This window comes from Hylobates moloch, unplaced genomic scaffold, assembly GCF_009828535.3.
Source record: "Hylobates moloch isolate HMO894 unplaced genomic scaffold, HMol_V3 SCAFFOLD_5, whole genome shotgun sequence".
NCBI classification, from domain to species: domain Eukaryota; kingdom Metazoa; phylum Chordata; class Mammalia; order Primates; family Hylobatidae; genus Hylobates; species Hylobates moloch.
In genome coordinates, this window is record NW_026652280.1 from 105064918 (window position 1) to 105086621 (window position 21704).

The 21704-nt window shown below is 43.4% G+C and overlaps 2 protein-coding genes across 5 annotated transcripts in view; both read right to left on the bottom strand.

Annotated features, from left to right (window-relative positions):
- The window catches only part of PLEKHO1 (pleckstrin homology domain containing O1), a 30142-nt gene extending 29332 nt beyond the window's left edge, over nucleotides 1-810 (bottom strand). For 2 of the 3 annotated variants that reach the window (XM_032154819.2, XM_058439347.1), the window contains exon 1: nucleotides 623-766. In XM_032154819.2, the coding sequence (XP_032010710.1) occupies nucleotides 623-652 (30 nt within the window). In that variant the 5' untranslated portion in view covers nucleotides 653-766. Of the gene's footprint in view, nucleotides 1-622 lie in introns of all 3 variants that reach the window. The other variant, XM_058439348.1, reaches the window with a different exon arrangement.
- A 4745-nt stretch (nucleotides 811-5555) lies between these two features.
- VPS45 (vacuolar protein sorting 45 homolog) overlaps nucleotides 5556-21704 on the bottom strand; it is an 81358-nt gene continuing 65209 nt past the window's right edge. The window contains exon 15 of one of the 2 annotated variants that reach the window (XM_032154831.2): nucleotides 5556-6172. In XM_032154831.2, the coding sequence (XP_032010722.1) occupies nucleotides 6085-6172 (88 nt within the window). In that variant the 3' untranslated portion in view covers nucleotides 5556-6084. Of the gene's footprint in view, nucleotides 8042-21704 lie in introns of both variants that reach the window. The other variant, XM_058439352.1, reaches the window with a different exon arrangement.

The following is a 21704-nucleotide window of genomic DNA, read 5'->3' on the forward strand; positions in this document are numbered from 1 at the left end:
GAGAAGCCGGCGGTTAGGAGATTCCAGCCGCGGCTTCCTCTCTGTCCGTCTCTCACGACCGCCTCGGCGGCCCAGTCTCGTCTGAAGGCTGCGGCCGGGGGGCGGGGGGGCCGCCCCAGGTTCGCTCCCACTTCGGAAAGGTTTTCATTCCGAGGAACTCCCCCCACTCCCCTCACCCGCTCCCAAATAAACAACTGGGGCTGCAAGTGGCAGGGGCGCCGGCCGGGCGCGGAGAGGTTCCCGGGTTCCCTCCAGGCCCTGCGCCCCCGCCGCCCCGTCCTCGCAGCGCGGGGACTAACGGCGTTTCTCTGGTTTTCTCTCCCATTGTCTCCTCGCCACGGCGGCGCGAGGCAAACGCTCGCCCGGCGCCCAGGGGCGGGGGAGGTGCGGGTCCGGGGGAAACTCAGCCAAGTTGAAGCCCCCCGAGGCGAGTAAACAAAAGCCCCCGCGGGCGCCTCGCGGGGCCGAGAGCCCCGGGCCGAGGCCGAGGCCGAGGGGACCGGGCCGCTGGGGCGGGGGCGCGGCCGGGCCGGGGGTCTCCCAGGCCGCCGCGGCGCCGACGGAGCGGGGGTCGTCGGAGCGCGGAGGCGGCGGCGGCCGCAGGGCGGGCAGGCGCACTCACCCGCTTGGCGGAATTGTTCTTCTTCATCATTCCCAGCGGGCGCGGGCGCGGGCGCTGGCGCGGGGCGGCGGGCCGAGGGGCGGCCCCGCGTCGGGGTCTCGGCGGCACCGCGGGGGCTCCTTCCCCGCGGGAGGGCGTCGAAGCTGCCCCGGCGCCGCCGCTCCTCCCTCGCGCCCTCCCGCTCCCGGACTCTCCCCTTCTTTGTAGCTCCGGTTTCACTCAAGGCCGGCCTCCCTCGCATTCGCACTTGCACACACACGCACGCCCGCTCCCCGCCCCTCTGGGCCCTCCATCCCGGCGCCCACGCGGCCCGGGTCCCCGAGCGCGCCCCCGCCACCCGCCCGCCAGGCCCAGCGCGGCCGCTCCCCCGGCCCGGTGCGCTGTGGGCGGCCCAGTCCGCACCCCGCAGCTCCATCCGCGGGCCGCTGACGTTGCGAGTTCAGAATAAAGGGCGAATCGCGGAGCCGCAGCTCGGGCGCTCCCCCCGCCCCGCCCCGCCTTTGTTTCTGATTCACGGAGGGGGAAGAAGGCGGCCTCGAAGCGGCCGGAGACCGCTCCCCAGGGGGCAGGGACCCTCGCTCCGGCGGCGGCTCGGGCGACACGCGGAGCACGAGAGACCCGGCCGCCGGCCGCCCCGGGGCCCAGTGGGCGGGCGCGGTGGATAATGGAGAGACGTGCGGATTCGTGAAGACTGGAGATCGCCAGGCTCTACAGCATCGCCTTCCCCGACCACAAACAAAAACGAGAGCGGGAACCGGGAGGGCGCGCCACCCAGAACCCGCATCAGGAATTCACGCTCCTAGGTGCTAGGGTGACCTGAGCAGGTCAGATGCTGGGGGAAAGTTTTATGCTCCGGTGGGGATCGACGTGTTGGGGGATGGGGCGGGACAGAAGTTGCTATTAATATACGTTTCTTCCAGCGTACAAAGCCTCAGGCCTTATTGTAGCCTCAGGAGAATAATCCCAAAGATGAGGCGGATTTTATGATCTCCATCTCACGGGGAGAAAACGGAGACTCAGAATAGCTGAGGGATTTGCAGACACAGTGTCAATGCTGGCAGGAATAGAACTCTGTCTCCAAACCATTATCCTTTATACCAAGTGGCTTTCAATATAAGTTCCAGGTGAGGCTTAAACTTCCTGCCACCTGAGTATCTTTTCCCGCTACACTGATAGGTAAAAATCCCACCCTCTCTACAGCGCTGGAGCCCAGTGGAGGGAAGGGCTGAACGCCCAGAGAATGCCCTGGCTAGAGAAGCCTCTGCTGATCCCTCTACAGCAGATCTGCTCAGAGCCTCCAGGACACATCGTAGTAACTTCATGTCTTTTTAATATATATACGTGTGATGGAAAAGGGCAGTGAGAAACCCCGCGCTTGGGTACTGGTTTCATCACCACTCTGGGCTTTGGTCAAGTCACTGAATTTCTTTAGGCCCGCGTCCCTCCACGTATTAAGTGGTGAAGGATGAACTGCCATTTTTATCAACAAGGAAAGTTAGGGGAAGATATGAGATGACCTCTGAGAGTCCTTTGAAGATATGTGTTGTCTTCCAGGGCTAATTTTGAAATCATAATAAGCGAATAAACACATTGCCTGGCATATGGCAAGCATGCAATAACCACAAAATGAATAAAAATCCCTGGCACTGAGGAGCAGGGAAAGGAAAAATCATTTTTCCAGAGATGTCTCAAGATAAAAGTGTTGGCTAAATTTGTGGTTTGAATAGTGGAGGCTGTTTTGTCTTTTTCTGGTCTCTGTCAAATGAAGGAGGGGCTCCCTATCCTTTCCAGTTCCACCTTTCCTCCTAATCCAATGATATTCCTCTCAACTTCTTCCCATTCACCATACCAATTAATTCCATGATTTTAGACTGACACAGAACTTTATCCTTTCAAAATGCTCTTATATGTCATTTCTTTACACTTTTAGTGCCACCTTGTAAGGTATATAGAGTATTAATATTTCCATTTGGAAAATGAGGAAACAGGGCATGCCAGATCAATTGACTTGCCCAAGTTTACACATCAAGTTACTGGCTAAATAGATTAGAATCCAGGCTTCCTGACCGCAGTCTCCTCATCAGATTTTGTAACCCCCTCCCATGGGCATGAGTGTGCACACACCACGTTCCCCAAACCATCTTGTCCCCTTCCCACCGTCTCTATTTTCTAACCCCCTGTTTAAAGAGTGATGAAAAAATAATGAGCAAATCCAGGATGTCTTCATATGTGAGGAAGCAAAATGTCCAAATGTACTGGTGAGGAAATAGCCTGCACGATTTTTTGAGGGCTTGCTGGACAGACACACAGGAGTGGTTTAGAGTTATCATTTAAATAGATTCTGATTTATGGGAAAAAAGTAATTCATCATTTGCCCCATCTTCCTCCTTTCCTAGTAGTTTCTGTCAGTCAACAAATATTGGGCTGCGTGTGGTGGCTCACGCCTGTAATCCCAGCACTTTGGGAGGCCGAGGCGGGTGGATCATTTGAGGTCAGAAGTTCAAGACCAGCCTGACCAACATGTCGAAACCCCATCTCTACTAAATACAAAAAAAATTAGCCGGGTGTGGTGGCACACACCTGTAATCCCAGCTACTTGGGAGGCTGAGGCAGGAGATTCGCTCGGACCTGGGAGGCAGAGGTTGCAGTGAGCGGAGATTGCACCACTGCACTCCAGCCTGGGCAACAGAGTGAAACTCCGTCTCAAAAATAGTTAGATAAATAAAACAAATATTTGAGTGCCTCCTATATGCGAGGTCCAGGGTTCCTTTCGTGCCTCATCAGATAGGTGCCAGAGCATTGTGAAACATCAGGCAGAGGGGCTAATGAAAAAGAAAAACCCTCCAAAGTAATTTTCAGATTCCAGAGCAGATGCATGTGGGCTGCAGAACCTTCCCTGCCTGTCTGCTTTCTTAAGATGTTACATAAATCTCTGGCGTCCTCTCTTTCTGTCTGCCCTGCTCCATCCTGTGATCCTGCCCCTACTTTCGTTCACCTGTTCTCCCTTTGTCCTGTCACTCACCCCTTTCCACTTCCCCTGGCCTATTCTCGAAGCTGGTTTGTCTCACTAGGTGAACCTTGTGGCACCTGAATTGGGATGTAGGTGGGACTGTTTTCCAAAGACCAATGCTTAAGTGAGAAATCTGAGAACGTATGGGTTCACTTACACATTTTTATAGCGCTGTCTCCTCAGCGCTCCTCAGTGAGCTTGACACTACACACACATAAACCACAGAAATCACTCTCAGCCAGTTTCTGTCTGTGGTGGAGATAAGACACTGGGAGGACCTCCTGATGGGGGTACCTCCCTAACAACATCTGAGGGTAAGACGCGACTGCTAGTAGCTGTATTCTATAACGGAATATTTTATAACTTCACTTAAGGGAGAAAGAAGGGAACTATTAGAGATAAAAACTTGTCAACTGCTGCTTGCAAGTTTACTGGACAGAAACTGTTATTCAAACACAGTTGTCTAAAAACAAATATCCTTGGCTTTTGTGGAGTAAATGGAACACACAGGTTTTGACCAGGGCATTTCCACCTATGGGGGAGAGGATTATTAAAAGCATACAAGACCTTAATTAAAGTGATGTTTTTAAAGGGCACAAAAATAAAGGGCCAGTACAAATGGAATCAGTTCTGTAAATCTTACACAAAAATACGAGTCTTTGATTCTTAATAAAGAAATGCCAACTTCTGACATCAAACACCCTGATGGTAGGGCTCATTTCTTAGACTTCTTGATATTAGCAGTTGAGTAGGCACAATGGAAGCAGATGAATAATGAGGAAAATGACATAAGGAAGGTCTCTGTTTCTGCTTTCTTTATTCCACAGCGTTATCTTGCTGATAGGAAGAGAAGCGCAGATATTCCTGCTTGGAGGAGGGAGTTTTTCATATTTTAAAAGACTATATAACTTGTAAAATGCTGCATTTAAAATACTCCATCCCCAAGTGCAGGCTGTCTCAAATACTTATAAAAAATTACCCAAAGGGACCCACAAAAGTAAAAAAAAAAAACTTGGGTTTTACTTCATGAGTGCATGTAAAGAAACAACAGCTGAGGCCGGGTGCAGTGGCTCACGCCTGTAATCCCAACACTTTGGGAAGCCAAGGCGGGTGGATCACACGAGGTCAGGAGTTCAAGACCATCCTGGCCAAGATGGTGAAACCCCATCTCTACTAAAAATTAATAATAATAATAATAATAATAATAAAAAGAAACAACAGCTGAGAGCTGGGAGGAGTGGAGAAAAGAGAGGGACAGAATGACCTTTCAGCTTTTCCCACTACTTTTTGAACTGCTTATTAGTGCAATGATTAAAATAATTAGTCCAATCATTTTACATGTGATTCTGTAACCCCAACTTAGAGACATAAATTAATCTTATTTACTATTAGCCAAATTTTATTAAGTGATTACTGTATACCAGTGTTTTAAGCACTTTTCATGTATCATCTCATCTCATTTAATTCTTATAATCCTATGAGGAAGGTTCTATTTTATAGATGAGAAAGCTGAGCCACAAAGAGGCTAAATAATATTCCCAAAGCCATATAAATATGACACAGGTTTGACCCTTGCTGTCTGATGCTAGAGAATATTTGTCAACATACAGGTTTACACATACACACACACACACAAAACAAAAACAAAAACAAAAACAAACCGGGGAGGGATTGTGCTTTGGTTTTTTTGCTATGATGATTTGAGGATGCCTTAATTTCCTGGCAATAATGATACTATCACTTTCTCCTGTTTTCAAGAGAGGTGAAATTGACACTAGAATTTATTATTTGCTTTGACATATTTTAAATATCCTTCAGGTAGAAGTAATGCCTTCATTATGTTTGGTGTGAAACCAGCTCATGTCCCACCTCATAAATTCCCATAAATTAGCCTCAAAGAAATAAAACTAAATCACTCATATCTTTTCACAAAATGGATTTTTATTGTGGGCATACATGGTTTCTCAGTGCCACAGAAAATTGCTATGTAGGGACAAAAAATTTTTGGATGGCTCTGTAAAGAAACATGGTAGGTTTTCAGAAATGAGTTGTGCAGGAATGTGGTTAATGAAAAGCAGAAAGGGTCAAGGGAAGAGAAAGGAAGCCAAGGAATGTGGTATGTACATGAAATGATTACTTTTTAAGCCCCTCTAGGCTCTGATAACCCTTTCCCCAAGTCAGATTCCAACAAAATTCATCAGTAACTGAAGTGATTGTGCTAACAGATACATAAAGACTACCGGAGAAAAGTGGGTTGAGATGGGCTCAGACTTATTGTTAGGACAACTCTGGGAGTCTTGTGTCTGTGCCAACCACGTATCCGTGGGCTAACTGGAGATGAGTTCTAACAACCAGCACAGAACCGAAAGCTGCTCTCCAACACCTCTGGTTAGTAGGGAAAGCCTGTAGGGGGGGCAAGAAAGGAAGCTGTGCCCTTCCCCCAACCACTGTTTCATCTTCTGCTCGCTGACCTTGATGTGACTTGAGAGCTCTCCTTGCTTCGGCTGTGCAGTCCAGAAGCCAGAACTTCCTCTAGGAAACTGATAAGTAGTTTGAGGTTACTTGAAGGAAAAAACAAAAGCATCTCCAAAAATAGAATGTCGTGCTCTGGACATCTAACCAGATGAAAATATATCATGAATAGGAGGTACTGGTCTGATATTTGGGTATAGAATGGAGGCATCAGTTGAGCACTACAACATCCGTACTACAAGGACAGTCCTTCTGTGCTCTTCCCCAGGGTCTTCATTTTGTTTTTTTTAGAATTAAATTTGTAAGATCTATTAAAACTAACATTTCAAGTTTGAAGTTTCTATTTAGGATCCCAGAATTTTTAAGGGCAAGGCCACGATATTAACTCAGTACCATGTTACATCAGCACCTGTTCTCTGTACTCCTGAAACTGTCTCAGAGCTTGTATGTTGTCTATGGTTTCTTTCTTATCCAGTTTACTCTCCAGAGTGGCACCAGAGTTACTTTTCTAAAATGCAGATTACAGGCCAGGTGCGGTGGCTCAGGCCTGTAATCCTAGCACTTTAGAAGGCTGAGGCGGGTGGATTGCTCAAGCCCAGGAGTTCGAGACCAACCTGGGCAACAGAGTGAGACCCTGTCTCTAATAAAAAAAAAAAAATTAAAAATAAAACAATACAGTTTATATCCTGTTGTATACTCTCCCTTCTTCTGCTTTAAAACCTTTCTTTTACTTATGGAAAATGTACAGTTCAAGGCTTTTCATAATGTGCCCTAATAACAAATACTTATATTCATTTTGTTCTGAGCACTGTTTAAAGCCATGTGTGTGTATATGTGCATGCAGCCCTGTCAAACAGATGCTACTATTATCCTCATTTAAAAAAATGAAGAAACAAGCCATAGAGGGGAGGTTAAGTGACTTGCCAAGGTCACAACAGCTAGTAAGTGGCTCAGCTGGGATTCAGACCCAGGCTGTAGATTCTGTGCCTTTCAGCATCTTGCGATACTGCTTCCGACTTGTCTGTTCCATCTCTCAGAGTGCAGCCTCTATGCCATCCATGCCCAACAACTCACTGTTCTTAAACATGTCATGAGCTTTCCTACCTCAAGTAGTTATTCTTACTATATCCTATGTTTGAAATGTAGGGCTATTCTTTCTCTGCTGAAATCTTTTTTTTTTTTTTGAGACGGAGTCTTGCTCTGTTGCCCAGGCTGGAGTGCAATGGCGCGATCTCAGCTCACTGCAACTTCTGCCTCCCAGGTTCAAACGATTCTCCTGCCTCAGCCTCCCGAATAGCTGGGATTACAGGCATGCATTACCACGGTGGCTAATTTTTGTAGTTTTAGTAGAGACAGGGGTTTCACTATGTTGGCCAGGCTGGTCTCAAACTCCTAGCCTCAAGTGATCTGCCTGCTTCAGTCTCCCAAAGTGCTGGGATTACAAGCGTGAGCCACTGTGCCTGGCAAGAACCTTATTCTTTAAGACTAAGGATTAAAAGTCACTTTTCTGGCCAGGCATGGTCTCATTAATACATACATACATAAATACATAAACATAAAAGTCACTTTTTCTGTAAAGCCCTTCCAGACCCCTCCATGCTGAACTAATTACTGTTATTACTTTATCCCACTCCTATCTTAGCACTGTATAATTGTTGCCAAGACAGACTGTGAGCTTCTTGGGAGGTAGGGGGAAGTCTTACTCACCTTTAGATCTCCAGGGCTTAACACAGAGGTATCCAATAAAGTTATGCTGAGTAAATGAATAAAATAGCTACCCATTGGCAAGAGAGCCTTCTTTATAATATAAAAGTTATTTGGATGGACGGGCGTGGTGGCTTACGCTGTAATCCCAGCATTTTGGGAGGCTGAGGCGGGTGGATCGCTTGAGCCCAGGAGTTCGAGACCAGGCTGGGGAACATAGTAAAACCCCATCTCTATAAAAAATACAAAAATTAGACAGGTGCCTGTAGTCCCAGCTACTTGGGAGGCTAAGGCAGGAGAATCGCTTGAGCCTGGAAGCAGAGGTTGCAGTGAGCCATGATCGTGCCATTGCACTCCAGCCTGGGCGATAGGAGTGAAACCCTGTCTCAACAACAACAACAACAACAGCAACAACAACAACAACAACAACAACAACAAGTTATTTGGATGCTCAGGACTCTCTCTTAGAGCAGACAGATATTTAAAAGATAGAGGACTGGAGGAATGACCAGTTATCTTATTACCATTGTTTTGCAGTTTTATTACCATCTTGCATTGAAAGATTCTGGGCTTGGAAAATTTAAATTCCAAACTCCTTTGCAAAAGAAAAAATTGCAAAGTAGAGGGAAAGGAATAGAAGCTAAGTTCATTTGTTCCTCTATGGAAATACAGACATCTTTGGCCTGGCTTTTTGGCCAGTTGGACTAGACACAATTAGAGGTCAGAAAACAAGTGTTAGGAAATGAGGTAGCACTGATTTCTTTTTGAACAGTAACACAATAAGTCTTGGTGACTTCTAGAAAGAATGAAATAAATGTGCTGGGAAGCCCTATAGGAATTTATCAGGGGATCTTTGGTTCATTTCCAACTCTGCTACAAAGGGAAGAAATAAAGATCCTCCTCTGTATATCAACAAGACCCCACATTCCTGACTATAATGAGAACACACTTACTATTTATATTTACCAAGCCTAATTTTGTTTCCTAGGGCCACTGTGACTTAAAAAAAAAACAAAAAACTATTTGGGGACTCTGATGAGTCATTGCTCAGAATGCTTAAAAAATTATGGGGAATGAACATATTGGTAGCTGTACCCCAAATTTAGACTATGTTTAAAAACAAAAGAATAATTTTTCTTTCTAAATTCATTTTAAATCAATCTCACTTAAAAGCAAACTCAAAAATCCCCTTTTCCATTGGTCCCATAGTCCAGTTCAATTCAGTTCAATTCAATCCAGTTCAACAAATGTTTAATGAGCATCCATTATGAACTACGTGTTGAGCTAGGTGTACAAATGTACACCTTAGTTATGATTCCTACCTTAAGGGACTCTCAGAGACAGATACACAATCACAATCCAATATGAGTATAAACAGAGGCAGTGCCAGAAACTAACAGAGTGGATTAATGCTACTGCTTTTTTTAGTTTGTGCTGTCATCAAGGGTGTTTTCCTGACTCCATGTATAGAAGGAAGGTGGGTGGAAAAAAGCAGAACCCCAACCCTGATTTTAAAAAGTCAACCTTGAGAAGTCTTGAGTCACACACTGAAAAGCAAGCTTCTCCACTTACATCATTGGTAAGGGACTAGAGACCAACGTTTATAGGATTAAAAATATTAATTACTAAAATAATTCAGCTGAACAACTGTGTTTCTATTCCTAAACAAAGCTACCATACTGTAACAAAACTATGTGTGTGTATGTGTATATAATTTAAAGATATGTCTTCCTCCTTTTTCACTATACTCCACAGGTAAAAATTACATGTGAATTTCTTATACCAAAGACACCAAGGGGAATCTAGAACCTGAACAGTGTTATAATAATAAAAAAATGGAACTTGTGGGGAGCAGAAAAATAGAAAAAGACTTTCAGGAAAATAATGAGAAAAACCCCAAGATATTTGTCTTAATGGAGTAATAAGCTCCTAATTACAGCCAAACACTTACTTGGAGATGTTAGGAGTATGGGAGTGGGTAAGGCAGAAGGAGAAGATGAAATTTTTAATAGCTCAAAACACTGAAAACGCTCCTCACCTCTTAACTTCCACTGCTGGCAGTTTTCAGAGCCACTGCTATGTTTCATACTTCTTTGCTTTTGCACCTGCTATTCAAAGGCTGTCCCATCCATCTCACACTTTGTTTGGTGGAACTATGCATCTTTAAAAATCCAACTCTCACATTATTACTCCTCTAGGAAGCTTTCCTCAACTGCATCGCCTTCCCCTAAGAGTTACGTACTCATTCTTCCATATCTTGTAAATATACTGTGTTGTAATTTGTCTATATGTCCATTTTCCATGCAAGCTTATGAAGCTTTTTGGGGCACAAGGATACATGAGTACATTCTCTTTGTAAAAGTTTTAAACATATACCTCATCTTCCTTGACCCTCCTTATCCTCATCACTCCAGAAATAACGTAATTTGATCAACAAATATTTACTGAGTGTCTACTATGTGCTAGGCACCGTTCTAGAAGCTGTGAATACAGCAATGAAGAAAGTAAAAAAAAAACCCTCTGCTCTCATGGAATTTATACTCCAATGGGAGAGAAGGAAAATAAAATTAATTAGTAGTTAATAATACAATAATAATGGTGTACACATATTACTATATGCAAAGTACTGCTCTAATGGACAGAAACTATTTCACTTTAAATACACACACACACACACACACACACACACACACACACGAAGCACAGAGAAGTCAAGATCTTACATCTTAGAAGTGATGGAATTGGGATATAATCCCAGGCAATCTGGCTTCAGTTTGTTTTCTTAACTATAATACTATAGTGCCTCTTTGTAATATGTTAGATGAAGAAAACACTATGGGAAAAGATAAAGCAGGTTTAAAAAAGGCGTATTGGAGATGGTAGTGGTGTGAGATTTTAAAACTACTGACTGGGCTGGGTGCGGTGGCTCACGCCTGTAATCCCAGCACTTTGGGAGGCCAAGGCGGGAGGATGGCTTGAGGTCACAAGTTTCAGACCAGCTTGACCAACATGGTGAAACTCTGTCTCTACTAAAAATACAAAAATTAGCCAGGCGTGGTGGTGCATGCCTGTAATCTCAGCTACTTGGGAGGCTGAGGCACGAGAATCGTTTGAACCTGGGAGGTGGAGGTTGCAGTGAGCTGAGATTGCGCCACAGCACTCCAGGCTGGGCACCAAAGCAAGACTCCATCTCAAAACAACAACAACAAAAATAAAATAAAACTAGTGACTAGCTGCCCATGGTGGCTCACGCCTATAATCCCAGAACTTTGGTAGGCCAAAACAGGAGGATATTTTTAATCCTATTGCTTGAGTCCAGGAGTTCAAGACCAGCCTGGGCAACATAGCAAGACCCTCTACAAAAAATTTTAAAAATTAGCCAAGCATGGTGGTGCACACTTGTAGTCCTAGCTCTTCAGGAAGCTGAGGTGGAAGGATCACTTGAGCGTGAGCCTAGGATTTAGAGACTGCAGTGAGCTATGATCATGCCATTGCACTCCAGCATGGGTGACAGAGACTCTGTCTCAAAAAAGAGTCCATCAATGTTAGGTAATAGCTTTTCTTGAAAAGGAATAAAATGCTACCATAAAAACATCCCCCCAAAACAAAAACAAAAACTAGTACCCACGGAAGGCCTCCCTGAGAAACTGACATTTGAGTCAAGACCTGAATGAGGCAACAGAGCATGTATCTGGGAAACAGCAAGTGCAAAGGGATCAAGGCTCTATATGTTTAAGGAACAGAAAGAAGGTTAGTGTGGCTAGAGTGAAGAGAATAAGGTGTTGGATAGTAAGAGGTGAGATTGGAGAGGTAAGGAATGGGTAGAGTGGGCTATAAGGAGAGACCATGTAAGGCCTGGCATGTCATTGTAAGAATTTTGGTTTTTACTTTGGGTAAGATGAGAGACATCTGGAGGGTTCTGCAAAAAGATGTGACACTCTGACTGACACATTTTCACGAGATCACCCTACTACTATATTGAGAAGGGGGTGTTGGGGGACAAGGGTAAAGCAGCTGCAGTAATCCCAGTGGGAAGTGACGGTGGCATGTACCAGAGCAGTAGCGGTGAAAGGGCATTAGATTCTGGGCGTATTTTGAAGGTAAATCTCTCAGGACTTACTGATAAGTCAGGATGTAGGTGTGAGAGAAAGAGGAGATTCAAGAAAATGCCAAGGTTTTTTTTGCCTAAGCAACTAAAGGAATGGATGTGCCACTGAGGTGGGAAGTCGGAGGAAGGATTATGTTGAGGAACAAAGATCAGAAGTTTGGTTTTGATCATGTGAAGTATGAATATTTATTAGATGTTCAAGTAGAGATGTCAAAAAGACAGTGGATATACAAGTCCAGAGTCTGGGGGAGAAGTTCGGACAAGAAACACTGGTTCTCAGTGGGGTGAGGAGTGTGATTTTAGTCTCAGGAAACATTTGGCAGAGTCTGGAGATGTTTTTCCTCGTCATAACTGGTGGAGTGCTGCTGGTTTCTCATGGGTATAGGCCAGGAATGTTGCTGAACATCTATAATGCAAAGGACAGTCCTCCACAACAACAGATTATCTGCCTCCAAATAGCAATAATGAAACTCAGGACTAGAAATATAAATCTGGGAGTTAGTAGTCGAGACATACAACTTATAGCCATGAGACTGAATGAGATGGCCAAGTGAGTTGGTGGCCAAGTCCCAGGGATTCCAAAAATAGGAGAAACAGCAAATGAGACAGAGAAGGAATGGCCAGTGAGGTAGGAGGACCAAGACAGTATAGCTCCTGGAAGCTAAGTGATAACAATGACCAGCCTGTGCAACATAGTGATACCTCATCTCTATTTAAAAAAAAAAAAAAAGAAGTAAAGGAACTGTGTCAGATGCTGCTGATAGGTCAAGCAAAATGAGGACTGAAAGTTGACTCTATGTTTAGCTATGTGGAGGTCCCTAGGGACCCTGACAAGCGCGATTTTAGAGTGATGGGATTGAAGGCCTGAATGCAGTAGTTGAGGAGAATATGTGGGTTTAAGAGAATATGTGAGGGAAGCAATTAGAGACAGTGAGTGTAAACAACTCTTGGAGAATTTTCCTGTGAAAGAGAACAGAGAAATGAGATGGAGCCTAGAAAGAGTAAGGGGATTAAGAGAGGGCTTTTAAAGATGCAGAACATAGCAGGATATTTCAAACTGCTTTTTTTTTTTTTTTTTTTGGGAGACGGAGTCTCACTCTGTTGCCTAGGCTGGAGTGCAGTGGCACAATCTTGGCTCACTGCAACCTCCACCTCCTGGGTTCAAGCAATTCTCCCGCCTCAGCCTCCTGAGTAGCTGGGACTACAGGCATACGCCGCCATGCCTGGCTAATTTTTTATATTTTAGTAGAGATGAGGTTTCACTGTGTTGCCCAGGCTGGTCTCAAACTCCTGAGCTCAGGCAATCTGCCCACCTCAGCCTCCCAAAGTGCTAGGATTACAGGTGTGAGCCAATGTGCCCAGCACAGCAGGATATTTCTATCCTTCCATGAATAATCCAACAGGTGGGAAAAAACGATTTGGGAAAGAAAGGGGAGAGAGTTTGGAGAGATATCCTGGTGTAGGTGAGGTGGATGGGCTCTGGTGCCCAAGTGGAAGAGCTAGCCCCAGCTAGGAGCATTCATCCCCTGTGACAGGACAGAAGGCAGCGGGTTTTCTCCCTTCTAATTCTCTTCTAACGGTTTGTCTTACTAGTTAGTGCACATCTTGAGTATTACCTTCTTCATCCTTAGTATAAAGTGGATGAATTGTTTGCCAAATGAACACAATTCAGATACAGATTTTTAAAAGAAGACCCCAGCTTAAATGTCACCTAGTATGCTAAATTTTTTCTAAGTATCCAACAGCAGTTTTATCAGGAGCAAGGGAATAGGTTGGCATTCAACATCTACGTCTGAGGCTGGGTGTGGTGGCTCACACCTGTAATCCCAGCACTTTGGGAGGCCAAGGCAGGTGGATCACTTTGAGCTCAGGAGCTCGAGACCAGCCTGGGAAACATGGTGAATCCCCGTCTCTACAAAAAAATACAAAAATTAGCTGGGTGTGGTAGCATGCACCTGTGGTCCCAGCTATTTGGGAGGCTCAGGCTGGAGAATCGCTTGAACCTGGGAGGTGGAGGCTGCAGTGAGCCGAGATGGCACCACTGCACTCCAGCCTGGGTGATAGGGTGAGACCCTGTCTCAAAACAAACAAACAAATCTACATCTGGAAATACCAGGCATCTCACACACAGAGATCATCCTGTCCCTCACTGGAGATAGACTTTACTTATGAAGAACTTCTCATTATTTCTCAAATGTGGTACACCTTTTTTTTTTTTTTTTAATTTTGCTCCTGTCCTTAATCACGCTTTTCCTCAGCCTTGACTGCTCTTTCTTCCTATGGAAATCCCACTTATCCTTTATGGTCTAGTTAAAAAACCACCTCCTCTGTGAGGCATTTCCTAGTTACTCTGTCAGAATTAATTATTTATATTTAGGATACATTTTATTTAACTTCTGTACATGAACACTTTTCAATTTTTTTTTTTTTTTTTTTTTTTTTGAGATGGAGTTTTGCTCTCGTTGTCCAGGCTGGAGTGCAGTGGTGTGATCTTGGCTCGCTGCAATCTCCATCTCCTGAGTTCAAGCAATTCTCTTGCCTCAGCCTCCTGAATAGCTGGGATTACAGGAGTCCACCACCATGTTGGCCAGGCTGGTCTTGAACTCCTGACCTCAGGTGATCCACCCGCCTCGGCCTCCCAAAGTGCTGAGATTACAGGTGTGAACCACTGTGCCCGGCCTCAATTTTTTTTTTTTTTTTGAGACAGAGTCTCACTCTGTTGCCCAGGCTGGAGTGCAGTGGGACGATCTCGGCTCACTGCAATCCCTGCCTCCCAGGTTCAAGCAATCCTCCTGCCTCAGCTCCACTAGTAGCTGGGATTACAGGCATGCGCCACCATGCCTGGCTAATTTTTGTATTTTTAGTAGAGATGGGGTTTTGCCATGTTGGTCAAGCTGGTCTTGAACACCTGACCTCAGGTGATCCACCCGCCTTGGCCTCCCAAGGTGCTGGGATTACAGGCATGAACCACTGCACCTGGCCTCAAATTTTTATACGTAGGAAGAAGCAGGGCTAGGCGTGGTGGTTCATGCCTGTGATCTCAGCACTTTGGGAGGCTGAGGCAGGCAGATCACCTGAGGTCAGGAGTTCAAACCAGCCTGGCCAACATGGTGAAACCCCATTTCTACTAAAAATACAAAAATTAGCCAGGAGGGATTACACGCGCCTGTAATCCCAGCTACCCAGGGGGGTGAGGCAGAATTGCTTGAACCTAGGAGGCGGAGGTTGCAGTGAGCTGAGATCACACCACTGCACTCTAGCCTGGGCGACAGAGGACAAAAAGAAGCAAATGAATTATGAGTCCTAAGGGTGTAGTCCAGATTGGTATACCAGCTTACATCTTTCTTTGAGTTTCAGTATTTTGTTTTAAAAATGCATAACTGGCCAGGCACGGTGACTCATACCTGTAATCCCAGCACTTTGGGAGGCCGAGGAGGGTGGATCACCTGAGGTCAGGAGTTCGAGACCAGCCTGGCCAACATGGTGAAACCCCGTCTCTACTAAAAAAAATACAAAAATTAGCCAGGTGTGGTGGTAGGCACCTATAATCCCAGCTACTGGGGAGGCTAAGGCTAGAGAATCACTTGAACCCAGGAGGCGGAGGTTGCAGTGAGCCGAGATCGTGCCATTGCACTCCAGCCTGGGTGACAAGAGTGAGACTCTGTCATAAAAAAAAAAATAAAAATGCATAATAATTTTATATTATTTTTCATAAAAGGACCTTTTAAATTTTGACATAAACATATTTTAAGGTACTTATCAGTTAAATTATTTAATTCTACCCCTGCACATCCCCCCCGATTATAAGAAACTGGGCACTTCAAAAGATGTGTCATGTTTATTTTGTGCCATTAGTCTTTGAGACTAATCATATCCTAATATGAAAAATACAGAATTTGTTTGACTCCTCCACTGGACCATAAGATCACTGAAGACAGGGATGTTTTATTTATGTTTACATTTTAGTTCCTGCCTTGAATAGTAAAGGCAGCCACTCAATAAATATACTCCTTAATGCTCCCAAACAATATAATCATAATATTCTGTCAATATTCTTAGCTCACATTTTCTTCTTGTTTCTCCTTGAGAGGACCAATAGTAATAATAAAAAATATAACAAAAAACCTCACGTCTATGGACAGGTGAATGGAAAAGTAAACTGTGGTATGTTCACATAATGGAATGTTACACAGCACTGAAAAATGATTGAGGTTACCTGCAACAATATAGATGAATCTTAGAAGCAAAGTTTAATGAAAAAAGTATGATACTATTTTTATAAAGCTCAAAAACAAGCAAAACTAAACAATGTGTTATTTAGAAATACATAGATAAGTGCTAAAAACACAGTCTTCTTCCACCAAAGCAAGGGAATTAAATACAAAATCTAGGCTAGCACTTACCTGCTGTAGGGAGATAAGGGATGTAACTGGAGAGGAACACATGGATACATTTATGTTACTGGCAATTTTCTAGTCCTTGGGTTAGGTGAAAGGCTCAAGCATATTTATTATATTATGCTTTCTAACTTACATGCTACATATATTTTATCAAATATTATATTAAAATACAATTAAAAAACACAAAAGTGGAGTGGGTTTCTTTACCCTAGATTTTCTCAGAATCTTTAATATGCTAATGTGAGTTTTGACTTTTCAAGAGAAGAATAGAGTGTTTTCCAAACTTAGTTGGCTACAGAACCCTTTTTAAAATGGAATACCTATCAATATCTCCTCAAATAAATTTTCTATATAACAAGTCTTGGAATACACTGAATTAAAGTATAAGATATTTCCTTGATTCTAACTAGTTCCACTGGGGTTATTTTACCCTATGACACTTTGTTACAAATGATGTAATTGCCTATTAAAAAATGTAGCTATTCCTTCGCAATTCCCTCCTTAGTGCTGGCCACCTGATTTATGAAATGAAACAAAACAAAACAAAGAAGCAAACAGGAGCCCTTGGTACTATTTCCTCTCTTATTGAGAAGAAACAGCAAGAAAAGCAAACAATGAGATTCTGCATGGATCTAGCATTGTTTGTGTCATTCACTGGAATGTCACACGAAAAGAAAGGAAAAAATTACCCTCATCGTCCACAGGGTAAAAAATGGACTCCTCAAGGACAGAACTCAGAGGTCTGAAAGGTGGTTATTTTCTGAGAACATATCTGAAAGGTAGTTATCATCTGAGAATAAAAAGAGGTGTAGATGTGTAGGAACATTCAAGTCCACATCAGTGTGTCAGAGCAACCACAACTACAGGGGCAGCATGGTGAACACTATTAAAAAATGCAAGAAAGGAAGCCCCAAATAGCCCAGCTGTAGCAACAATGAATGCTGAAGACTCTTTGCAAGTCTTCTTTATTTTTTTGAGATAGAGTCTCGCTCTGTTGCCCAGGCTGGAGTGCAGTGGCACAATCTCGGCTCACTGCAACCTCCACCTCCCTGGTTCAAAAGATTCTCCTGCCTCAGCCTCCCGAACAGCTGGGATTACAGGTGCCCACCACCACGCCCTGCTAATTTTTGTATTTTTTTTAGTAGAGATGGGGTTTCACCATGTTGGCCAGGCTGGTCTCGAACTCCTGACCTCAGGTGATCCATACACCTCAGCCTCCCAAAGTGCTGGGATTACAGGCGTGAGCCACCACGCCTAGCCTGCATCTTTTAATTATAGAGGTACTGACTCTGGGGGGCCCCAAAGGAGAAATTTTAAGTGAACACAAATGGAAATGGAACTACTAAAAATTTTTCTTCTCACAGACCGCAAAGTTATCTGACATCGGACTATCTTCATAGTACATTTTATCACCGCCTCAGTATATTTCCACTTGGAATAATAATATAGTTCCGCCCTTGAATTATGGTAAAGGTTTTTAAGACAACTTATTTGGAAGTAAGGGTGATGACAGAGGTGGTGATGATGAATACCCAAAGTCTGTTTTACTTTATCTCCCCAAAATGTAACAGTAATAACAGCAACAGCAGGTAACATTCATTGAGTGTTTACCCTCTGCCAGATCACCTCTAAGCATCACAACAGTGGTATGAAGGAGCTATTAATACCTCCATTTTACAGCTGAAAAAGCTGAGGCAGAAAGAGGCTAAATGATTTGTCTCAGATCATACAAGTGAATATGTGGCAAAACTGGAATTTAAACAAGGTAGTCTGGCACTGAAACCCATACTCTTAATTGGTATGTTACACTGCTTTTTACAAGACCAAAGGGTACTAAAATGTGATTTATAAGTAACAGGTTCCGCTTAGGCTCAGAAGCTCTAATGATAATGCTAGCAAAAGAACATATGTCCTGAAGGATGCATCATTCATTTGGGGAAGGTAATACTGTACAGTTTTGTCAGAGGAATGGAACTGAGGGCTGTGTTGAATATAATCAACTGGACACTTTATTATTTAAATAATTCCAGTGGCATCAAATTGATGACTCTTTAAAATTGGTGGAACATTTTAATATTTTTTTATCATAAAAACAGAAATATAGATAATACTGGAAATAATGAGGTAAATGGGTCACTTCTGTCTCACTATACAGAGTTAAGCATGTTTGAGTTTTTCCTTACATTTTTAACTTTTTAGTTTTACACAAGTCCTGAAACAAATATGCAAATCTGTATTGGATCTTCCACATGACATAAAAAGGCATATCTTACAAACTTGTGAGAGAGAATAACTTTTTCCCATAACTCAACATTCTGGCTGCAGGAAACAAACCCATTCAAAGTAGCTTACACAAAAGAAAAATGATTATTATATGGCATTGACAGGGCAGGGCTGTCACTGACTCATCTGTCACTGACTCAATGTAAGAAGATCATTGCTTCATAAAACCCTGGAATCTGGAACTGAAAGGCTGCTTTGAAACTAGATAACATCTACCTTGTGACTCTTGCCTTCATTTCTTTCTCATTTATTCATTGGTCTCTTCTTTAAGCTTCACACTGTTAATCTGTTTCTTCCTTCTTTCTCTGCATCTGGGTTGAAGTAAACTGCTTTTTAACCAACCTTCTCCATACACATTGATAATTTTTATTTATTTACTTATTGAGACATAGTCTTGCTCTGTCACATAGGCTGGAGTGCAGTGGTGTGATCATAGCTCACTGTAACCTTTAACTCCTGGGCTCAAGTGATCTTCCCGCCTCAGTCTCCCAAGTAGCTGGGACTACAGGTGCATGCCATCATGCATGGCTAAAAAAAACTTTTTTTTTTTTTTAGAGACAAAAAAAGAGTCTGGGCTTTGTTGCCCAGATTGGTCTTGAACTCCTGGCCTCAAGTGATTTTCCTGTCTCGACCTCTGAACGCGTCGGGATTACAGACATGTGCCACTGTGCCTAGCTGATAATTTTTAAATTTTATTTTACCTTATTTTTATTTTTTTGAGATGGAGTTTCGCTCTTGTTGCCCAGGCTGGAGTGCAATGGTGTGATCTTGTCTCACTGCAACCTCTGCCTCCCAGGTTCAAGCGATGATTCTCCTGCCTCAGCCTCCTGAGTAGCTGGATTACGGCGCCCGCCACCACACCCAGCTAATTTCTGTATTTAGAGTAGAGATGGGGTTTCACCATGTTGGCCAGGCTGGTCTCAAACTCCTGACCTCAGGCAATCCACCCGCCTTGGCTTCCCAAATTGTTGGGATTACAAGTGTAAGCCACCGTGCCCAGCCTAAATTTTATTTTTAAGAATCAGCAGCAGCTAACCTCAGGGTTGGCAAGGGCATGATGTGAAGATATAAACACACTATTATGTGTATATACTATACAGGTATAATAAAATTTTTCTGGCCAGCAGTTTAGTAATTTTGCATCTTAAAAACGTTTACACCCTCTGATGCCTAACCAACATTGCCAGCAGTGCATGGAATCCAGCATCACAAAAATCTGAGCTTGAGTTCCAGCTCTGTATTTCCCTGCTATATGACTTAAAGCAAATTACTTAATTTCTCTATGTTCCTGTTTCTTCATTTGAAAATTGAGATCATAATGATCTCACTTCTTGGATCATGAAGATTAAATGAGATAATATATGTAATGAAGTCAACCAACTGCCTGGCACATAGTATATATTCAATTATTATTATTCCAAGTCAACAATTGAATAAGTGTTTAAAGATGTACGTAAAATGATGTTTATTACAGTACTGTTTATAAGAGTGAAAAACTGCAAACGATATCAAACAATATTTGTTTTGCTCACCACTATATTCCAGTCTCAAGATAACCCCTGTAATATAGTAGGTGCTCAATAAGTATTTGTTGAATGAACAAAAAATTGAGGATTGATTAAATTGTGGTACACTTAAATAATAGAATTCAGTTATTAAAAATGATATAGATAAGCATTTTCGTTGAAAGCACATGTAGAGTATGTTTCCTTTTATTTAAAAATATATGTGGGCTAGGCCTGGTGTGGTGGCTTATGCCTATAATCTCAGCACTTTGGGAGGCTGAGGCAGGCAGATCACTTGAGCCCAGGAGTTTGAGAGCAGCCTGGGCTGTAACATGGTGAAACCCTCTCTCTATAAAAAATATAAAAATTAGTTGGGCACGGTGGTACACATGTGTAGTCCCAGCTACTCAGAAGGGTGGCTTAAGCCCGGGAGGAGGAGGTTGTAGTGAGCCAAGGTGGCATCACTGCACTCCAGCCTGGCAACAGAGCAAGACCCTGTCTCTCAAAAAAAAAAAAAAAAAAGTGTGTGTGTGTGTGTGTGTGTGTGTGTGTGTGTATTATGTGTAGATATATATGTATGCTGGGCACAGTGGCTCATGCCTGTAATCCCAGCACTTTGGGAGGCCGAGGCTGCAGGATCTCTTGAGGCCAGGAGTTCAATACCAGACTGGACAACATATTTGAGACTCCATCTCAAATAAATAAATAGATAGATAGATTAGATAGATAGATAGCCAGGCTTGGTGGCCCATAGTCCTAGATACTTGGGAGGCTGAGGTGGGAGGACTGCTTGAGCCCAAGAGTTTGAGGTTACAGTGAACTATGATCACACCACTGCACTCCAGCCTGGGTGACAGAGCAAGACCCCATCTTAAAAAAAAAAAAAAAAAAATTTGGCCAGGCGTGGTGGCTCATGCCTGTAATCCCAGGACTTTGGGAGGCCGAGGCAGGTGGATCACTTGAGGTCAGGACTTCGAGACCAGCCTGGTGAAATCTGTCTCTACTAAAACTACAAAAATTAGCTGGGTGTGGTAGCGCGTGCCTGTAGTCCCAGCTACTCGGGAGGCTGAGGCAGGAGAATCGCTTGAACCCAGGAGGCGGGCATTGCAGTGAGCTGAGGTGGTGTCACTGCACTCCAGCCTGGGCGACAGAGCAAGACTCCGTCTGAAATAAATAAATAAACTTAAAAAAATACGTGTATACATTCATAGCAAAAGATCTAAAAGGCTGACAAAATTCCCTATGGTGGCAGTATGGCTATTTTTTTGCTTAGCTGTATTAAATTTTTTTTCCTACGAGAATTATATATTGATTTTGTAATGAAAAGCTATTTTTCTTTTTTAAATTTCTTTTTTACACACAATTCAGAGGTAAAATGAAAAGCTATTTTTTTAATTAAAAAATATACGTTACAGTGCACAAATAAATTGGAATCAAGGGACATGCCTATATTTGAATCCTGGGTTAAATTCAGCTTTAAAAAAGGCGTCTTATTAGAGTTGTTCATTTATATGTTTATTTTCCTATTAGACATTGAGATCCTTAAAGATACAGAACATGTCTTCATCTTTCTAGCATCGTGCACAGAACATTACACATA